At 39.1% G+C, this 8,498-nt stretch overlaps 1 protein-coding gene across 1 annotated transcript in view; it reads right to left on the bottom strand.

Annotated features, from left to right (window-relative positions):
- The window catches only part of MYO6 (myosin VI), a gene marked incomplete at both ends in the record, with an annotated part of 36,256 nt that extends 32,196 nt beyond the window's left edge, over nucleotides 1-4,060 (bottom strand). The window contains 4 exons of the mRNA XM_010073430.1: nucleotides 202-329; nucleotides 2,713-2,785; nucleotides 3,268-3,359; nucleotides 3,903-4,060. Coding sequence (XP_010071732.1) covers nucleotides 202-329; nucleotides 2,713-2,785; nucleotides 3,268-3,359; nucleotides 3,903-4,060 — 451 coding nt within the window. The remainder of the gene's footprint in view (nucleotides 1-201; nucleotides 330-2,712; nucleotides 2,786-3,267; nucleotides 3,360-3,902) is intronic.
- Between the last annotated feature and the right edge of the window lie 4,438 nt (nucleotides 4,061-8,498).

Here is an 8,498-nt window from a genome sequence, read left to right as displayed (position 1 = left end):
CAGCAGGATATTAGAATTCCTAGAAGACCTAAGCCTCCAGTGAACTTTTCAACAAACCTAATAATCACACTTGTTCTTCACAAAAGAATATGGTGCGGTATGAGATTTCTTAGGAAAGGTTTTCATTAAATCGAAGTGTTACTATCAACTGTTCCAAGAACTGTTTTATTAAAACTAGACAGACAGCGAGAATAAACCTACCGAGAGCCTGAAATGGTCCTTGTGTTTCTGGTGCACAACCGAAGTAAAATGCTGGTCGCTTGGCTGGGGAAGACGATTTTCTTCATCCAAAATATCCAGTACTCCTACAAGTTTTGCTTCAATCAAATCTATTAATAAAGCAAAATATATTTATAAAATTGAAGTTATAAACTCGTATCAGAACTGAATATTACAAGTTTAAAATGCTACTGATCGGATTCTGCATAAGGGTACCTAGGGAAAGCTGTTAACACAAACCACAACAAGCCATTGCAAATTAATTTGAGATATCTGAATTGCTGATTTAATTGGTATCCTGTACATACCAAGTTTTAACTCTAACACAAGGAAAACAAGGAAAAAAAGATTAGGCATGGATTGTTTGATTTTTGCTCTGGTTCAACTCAAGTTGAATTTAGTAATCTCATTCCCAAAAGGTCCCTAAATGATTCAGTGGTACGACCATAGGTCTTTATGGGATAATTGCTTATATTGCTGGGGGTTTTTTTAAGCTTTTCACCCACGTTTCACCACATGTCAATACAGTGGTGGTTTCACAACTTTTCACCAGTGTAACACTGCAGCAATGCCTATGAACTCTTACCACAGACTGGAAACAGCATGAGGCTATACAAAGCACAAAGACAGCCTCGAGGCAAAGCATTGGCTTATAAAATCAGAATAAGCTCATTTAGCTACAGAGGCGCCTACCATTCCATCGAAACCTTCTAACATACTAATAACTGTTTCTAAGATTCTTCCACAGCGTTTAAAAATTGTCCATGTCAACATAATGTCACTCTCTTTTGTGACAGTTCATATTTCTACATGGTCACTGTCACCAGTCTCGTCCAACACCTTCAACAGAAACGTATGTCGACAGAAATCAACATTATTTTTCTCCCTCACTTCAAAAGGCAGTAGCAAATCCTTTTCTCCTGACAATGCAAGAACAGAAAAAAAGGCATACATGCTGCAGTTTAACTAAGCTGTAATTAATTAACTTACATAACTCATACAAAGAAGAAACGTTGTCAAATCTGCAGTGGGGTGTAATATGTTGGTTGGAATAGTAAAAGGGGTCATGACTGAGGGACTGCTACTTGGATTCTTAGGTAAGCTGCCTAAACCTTTCCTATGGCAGGAAAAGGCAACAACTTGGCCACAGTCCCTCCAATCTGAGTCATCTTCCCTCTATGAGTCACAGAGAGACCTTGTCTTCCAGCAGGGAACCCCTTTTGATCCTGAGGTATGTTTAAAAAAAAAACCCAAAACACATGTAATGAGAGGGAAGCAACCCTTTTTATAGAAACATGACAGTCTCCAAACTACAGCAGCATTTCTGGGAACAGGCTCAGGCTCATATACACATTATTCAACCACGAGAAGACACAAGGTTTGCATCCACAGAAGCCACTTATTTCCTGTTGCTGTGCTTTCGTTCCCTCCTCCAAACACCTTCCTGTTGCTTTTTTCACAAGACAGCTAGAGGATTGCTCAACAAGCGTTGTCTGTAGTTAAGTCAGAGTTAGGGACTGTACAGTCCTACCTGAAGAAGTGAAAACTTTTTCAGCAGAGCTACAGAAATTCATGAGAACCAGACAGATGTTGAATTCTGGCACTCTGAATCCTCTGCTCAGCCTCTTACTAAAGTAACAAGTGATGGGACAAGAGGAAAAGGCCTCAAGTTGCACCAGGGGAGGTTTAGGCTGGAGATTAGAAAAAATTTCTTCACTGCAGGAGTGATGAGGCATTGGAACAGGCTGCCCAGGGCAGTGGGGGAGTCACCATCCCTGGAGGGGGTCAAGAAACGTGTAGATGTGGTGCTTGGGGACATGGGTTAGTGGGTTGGTGGTGTTGGGCTGATGGTTGGACTTGATGATCCTTGAGGTCTTGTCCAACCTTCATGATTCTATGATTCAGCCAGGACAAACTAGTCACCACAAGCAAATTACCGTAAACACAAAAGATGAACTTTTGTTCACAATACACCAATTTGGAGAACACAAGCTGAATGCAGAGGAAAAAAAAAAAAAAAAAAAAAAAAACACCATCATCTTAAGCCTCTGGTATTTCACCCTGTGGCAATGTAAAACCAGCAGTAACATCCACAGCCTGTCACCTATAGTTCATTTTCTTCTTTTGCTCATTGGCTAAAAAAAGGCGGGGGTAATGGGATGGGATTTTTCTTGAATTCATGGAATATTTTTCCCCAGACACCCTCGCACCCTTCTTCACTTTATTTACTCTATTTAGAACTTCTAATTAGTTTTTTAGGAAAATGCATAAGAAATGCACAAGTCCCAGCTACAGTCATTATACAACGTAGGACAACACGGCTCTGTTACCAACCAGAACTGGGATGTTATACAAAGCTGGAAAAATTCCCAAGGTTGCTGCAGTCATTAAAAGCATAAAATTACTACTGCTACATATATTTTGCCTCTTCCACTTGAAGCTTTTTTTCGCCATTATGCTAATGAATAGCTTCAAATTTCAAGAAGTACACACCTATACAGTCCTGATTATCTACATAGCGCACTTCATTAACCCCCAGGCCTTCTTTTTGGTAAAGTTCTTGCTCCTAAGGAAAAAAAAAAAAAAAAAAAAAGTAATTGAAAAGTTGGAAAGAGAAAGCACCACTCATCATATATTTTTTTTTCACCCACCAAAAATGCTTTCTAAAGTAAACATGAAGACATTTTTAAATACAGCATGAATCAACATAAATTTTAGAATTTCCTTCCACAGCTTAATACAACCCAACTCTGCCTCCTTAATGACATGCCCAGGCAACTAGATATTCCCATCAGGTATGAGATATTGTCCAGTACCTGGATGTCTCATTTTCATGAATGGTAAAAAAGAGGAAGAAAAAAGACTGTTGTTTTCAAATAGCCATACTCTTTCCTGACACAACCAGATATCAAACCATAGAAACAGTTTGTCAACTGAATTTTTTTTTAATCTAAGCATAATGTGCAATCTTATGGAAAGCAGTGCTACCTTAAGTATCTCTTTACTAAAAAAAATAAATCCTCAAATATAACATGAAATACAACATACCTCTTTCAGAATCCTTTCATTAAAAAACTGCTGCAGTTTTTCATTACAGTAGTTAATACAGAATTGTTCGAAACTGTTGTGTTCAAAGTATTCTGAAAAACAGAAGTTAAAACTTCTGCAGTAAACGAGTGTTCTAAGAATTTATATTAACAGTGATACTATTTAAGGATGTGTTCAGATCCATACCTGTTTCTTTCAGTAAAATAAAAGCTTTTACAGATTTTAAAGTTGCACTTAAGACATTTAAAAATACTGTGTCTGATCATATTTCTATGAGAAATAACAGACAGTTATATCTGGCAGCAAACCAAAGCAAGATGCTACCATACAGCGAAACCGTACAAACACATCCATGTCACAGCAGGCTGGCGGAGGATATCACAGCCCTAAAGACCTGAACACCACAGGTTCCCTTTTTCACTGTTCTTGGACCACCTTAGCAGAGCTAGAGCACATCTGCATTCTCGTACCTCAGGAAAACAAGGCTTTATTTCCTTTCTTGATATCTTCTTGTAACCCATCCCACCCACCACCACCAAAAACAAACTCCCCCCACCTCCATCACAGAATTTATCACTGAATCTTTGGTGGCAATAACAGACAACTAAAAACTATCTTTGTTTAGGTATACTTACCAAAACCAGCTATATCTAGCACGCCAATGAAGGAGGAGGAAGTCTCAAAGGGAAAGCACTGGTTGACCCTGTTCACCACATGGTCAAACAGATGACTGTACACCGTTTTAGCCAAGGCATCACGAGCATTGTTTGCTTGCTCCACTTTCAAGGGTACCCTAAAAAACAAAAAATGTAGATATCATTTTTCAGAATTCCTTACTCTGAAATACTGGGATTAGTCCCTAAATTTAAAAAGAGCCTTTCCAACGAGTACAAATTAGGACACAAAAACCCCCAGAGCCCTAGGCCCAGGCAGGAAACAATCTTGCCAAGTTAGACTGACTCTCCTACCTGTAAAAAGAAAGAATAATGTTTCAGCATCCTCAGTAGACATGAGATGCAGCTGTTTTCATACTTGTTTACTAGGTAATTAGAAACCATATTGATAATTGCCAGAGAAATAGACTTAAAATGTAAACATTCCTATCTACAAAAAAAACCAACTATTTTTTTATGAGGTGTCTAATTACAATAAAACCTAGAGTTCAGTTTTGCTCTGACATCTCTGTCCCTATGCTTCATAGAGGCTGTAACTACAAGGCTGCAAGTTAATCAGTAACACAAATTTAAAAAAAAACATAGACAAGGGAGTGTGTTCTCATGGTGAAAGTTAGATGCAATCCCGAAATAAGGATTCTTTTTAAACACTGTAAGAAAGATCCTGTTAAGAGATGAGAATTTATTCTCCTCCCTTTATTTATAAACCTTTGTTCTGCATTGTGACTATTTATTACAAGTCTATATAGCAGTTTAGCAGTAAAAAAACAAAGAGAACAAACTCCCCCCTCACAAGTCACAGCTGCAAAGCCTAAGAAACGCATGGCAACACTGTGGGAATACGAGGCAAAAAGAACCCCATCTTTAGCTATACATATAACATATATCCAGCTATGTCCTAATGTCAGTATGACAGCGATGTGCTTAGAATGGATGTATTTCAAAGCACCTTGAACCATCTCATTTCCTGGATAAATACATTCTAAAAGATTTTTTTTAAGTAGGTTTCAGATGAACAGATAAGAGTAGCAGCACTAAGAAAACAAGCTACATCACACACAGCTTAGAAAGCACCTGCAGAAGCCTCCAGAATAAAACAATTCATATAAGGATAAAGCCTTAAAGAAGTGTTTAAGAAACAACATGAAAGAACTAAGAAAAATGAACTTTAGCCTTTATGATAGAATTGCAAATCGCACTTAGATCCTCATCATGTTGCCAAAGAACTCAAAACAAAAGTCCCACTAATCCGAACAGACTCAGACCAGAACAGAATCCGACTGTCAAAGACCAAAACTCTCCAAAGGATTTCTACATGTCAATTAAAAAAATTTAAAAAATATAAATACAAGGGAAAAAAATTAAACTGAAATACTGATAGCCCCTTGACCAGACAGGATCAAAATTTCACACATGGAAAGAAGGCCTACACTTCATAACAACTACGGGTACACAAAGGCTTTGCCCAACACTGTGTCACGACATACAGATAGAGCCAATGTTAAAGCAATTTAAAAAAAAAGAGATTTTTTGGGATAGAGCCTTTGGCTAACCAAACTGCTAAAATTTGTTGGGAGAATAGGGAGAAATACTGCCAAGATTTTTATCACACCAGTCCTCTTTGTCATGAAGAATACAGGATGACGGCTGTATGCTAAAGCTCTTCCGCTTTTTTTACGCTATGTTTAAAACAACCCCTCTTCTCTGAGCTGTGGGTAAGCCCTGGGTCCAGGGCTGCAGAGCTGCTCTGTTGCCCTCTCCAGGTAGTTTTCTGTACTCACAGGTCAGAAACGAAAATCTAACGCTACACAGCTTACCCATATTGCATCACCTCCTTCACTTCCCAGGACCCACAAGCCCTAAACTAACCCGTAATTGTTACGTCTGTATTTTTGCAAGGATGCTGCTTCTGATGCAGAAACAGGAGGCTGATGGAGATCACTTTCTACTGTGACCGTTGAGTCAGGGACCCAGAGACTGTTCCCTAGGGCCACCTGCAGCTACATTACACTAGATAGCAATTAGCTTTAACACACAATCTTGTCTTCCACTAAGTATCTCCTGACTGATCTTAAGGTAATGAGTCCTGACAGAAATCTTATTTTATAAATAGAAGGAAGGTACCTTCGCATTCCATTCTGATACGTTTAAGAGATCAGAATACTAATTCCCACACGTCAGCTGCAGCCTGTTACACAATACAATACACTAAAATCACTCCTGCTTTCAAGTTATTTTTTTAAATAACATGGCAAACAGTCACACTTCTAGAGCATTATAAAACAGCCCTGTTCTTCAAAAATAACAAATTCTGCTGTTATCAAGCAGAATTCCAGAGACTGCACAGAATCCTACTGTTATTTTAAATTTTAAAGTATGCAGCAGAAAGAAAATGTAACCCCACAATGCATTTTGCACAGCTGAGAGCACAGAACCACAAAATAATGCTGAAATGGCACCGAGCCAGTAGATACAAAAGATCCCCATTATACAACTGACATTCAGAACAAGTAACTTCCTTCTCACGAACTTGCTTTCCCTCAGCTCCTCCTCTCCTCTGGTCTGCATACTGACAAAGGAATCTCTTTCCTCCTCCTGTTTCTTGTCTGAACAGGAAAAGATATTATTTTCCTTCCTCCATTTCACCTTCTCCCCCCTCTTCTCCATCCATCAGCTACTTGTAAGGAACAGGGAAGAAATCAAAGAACATAAGCAGCACATTTGTAATTTGAGGAAAGTTGAAGTTCCAAAAACTTTAAAAAAAAAAAAAAAAAAAAAACCCTATTTTTTTCCAACAGACCCATCAAAAAAAAAAAAAAAAAAAAAAAAAAAAAGGCATTTTGCTGGAAAAGGAACTCTAAAAGAAGCTGGAGGACCTGGAATGCTGTAAGCTAAATTTTTCACACTGTAAAATAATTTACTTTGTGATGACAGAGTCCTCTTTGAAAGTCTTATTGGAAAGGGAGAAACTGCGTAAGAGAGTAGTACCCTACATTTACAGCCCAAGAGGTGCACTGGATTTTGTACACGAACACGTTCTTTCTCGCTGTAAACACACTTTACATGGATGGCAAACCCACCAGCCACCAGGGCGGTCGTTCCGCTCTTTTTGGTGGGTTACCCAGGACAGACAGAGGCAGCGCAGCTGTCACGTCTCCCTGACAGGCCACTGCACATCAGTATTTAATCAAACCCGCAGCGACAGCACTGAGCATCACCCTCCTGCTGTTCCCTGCTCCTCTGCTGTGCCCAGCAGAACAAAGCCTGTGCTATACTCTGAGCAGAGGGACTGCAGCTGAGCTGTTTATGCACTGTGACCTAGTAGGACTCACATGATATTCTCACACACAAAAGGTTCCTTAGAAAGAGAGAGAGAAATGAGGCAGCTCTCTGGGTTGCTGGAACAAAATAAAACAATGTACTTGTCAAAACTCTAATATTGATAGCCATCAAATAGCTTCTAAACTATGCTACCATAGAAAAACCTGGGGGCCACTTAATAAATCTCTAGAACAGTCCAATCCCCTTTCCTTGTCCATGCAGTGAGGCACACCAGAAGGTATCAGTGTATTTATCAGTGTATGGTTGCTTTCAGCTGTACAAGTTTAGAAAAGGCTAGAGAAAGAGGCTTAATGCCTTAATCCTTTGAGATGGTGGAAGGAGTCCTCTGAATTTGTTTTTGCCATCCACCAAATAAAACATTGGGGAAAAGTAAGATCTGCTGGCACAGAAACATAGCTCCTTACGTTTTCAGACTTCTGAAACACTGCTAACAACACCCCAGGCTTATCAGGATATTTTCTGAACAGAAAATCCTTACAGTCTGAATCCAAAGTCAATTAGCAGCCCTAAGAAAAATGGTATTTGTTCTTAAGAAACCTTTATTGACAGGGGCACTTGAGATGTGCTGAAAGGAAAGCCGAATGTGACGATACACCTTTGCTGTAGTGCTTGATACATCCCACCCATTACTCTCAAAAGGAAAGTGCACAGACACTCTTTATCTACAGGCTGTGTGTACAGCAGTCAGAACTAATCTGTCCTCAGAGCCTGAGTCAATGGTTCACTGGGAGCATTTCCAGTGGGGTGCCAGCTGAACCTGACATGGACACGATCTGTTCAGACCCCTCCTGCTCCTGGTTAACACTTTCACTGAAAAGGAACGGGAAAGGGCATTGTCAGAACATGGTCTGGTACTACCAAACCAAGAAAGCAGAACATCTTGCTAAGACTAGGATACAAAATTATTTTCACAAACTGAAGATATGATCTAAAAATCCACAGGATAGATTTTGGTAAAGTGTGGTGGTATACTTAGAAAAATTCAAAATGCAAATGCAATATGGAGAATAACCAGGTAAGCAGTGAAACAGTTATAGTGGATCACAAGCTGAATGAAGAAAAAATGTTACTAACTTTCAAAACCTGCAATTCTCATACTGCCATGTATTAGTGAGTACCATCTATACTGTAAAATATATCAATTTCTGCCCTAATGTTATTTGTAATACTGATAAAGGTTCTCCTGGATGAATAATCAAAGATTTTGCTGTCAAT

Source organism: Pterocles gutturalis, unplaced genomic scaffold (genome assembly GCF_000699245.1).
Source record: "Pterocles gutturalis isolate BGI_N339 unplaced genomic scaffold, ASM69924v1 scaffold17037, whole genome shotgun sequence".
NCBI lineage: Eukaryota > Metazoa > Chordata > Aves > Pterocliformes > Pteroclidae > Pterocles > Pterocles gutturalis.
Note: the sequence above shows the minus strand (reverse complement) of the source record. Positions and strands in the feature narration are given on the sequence as shown.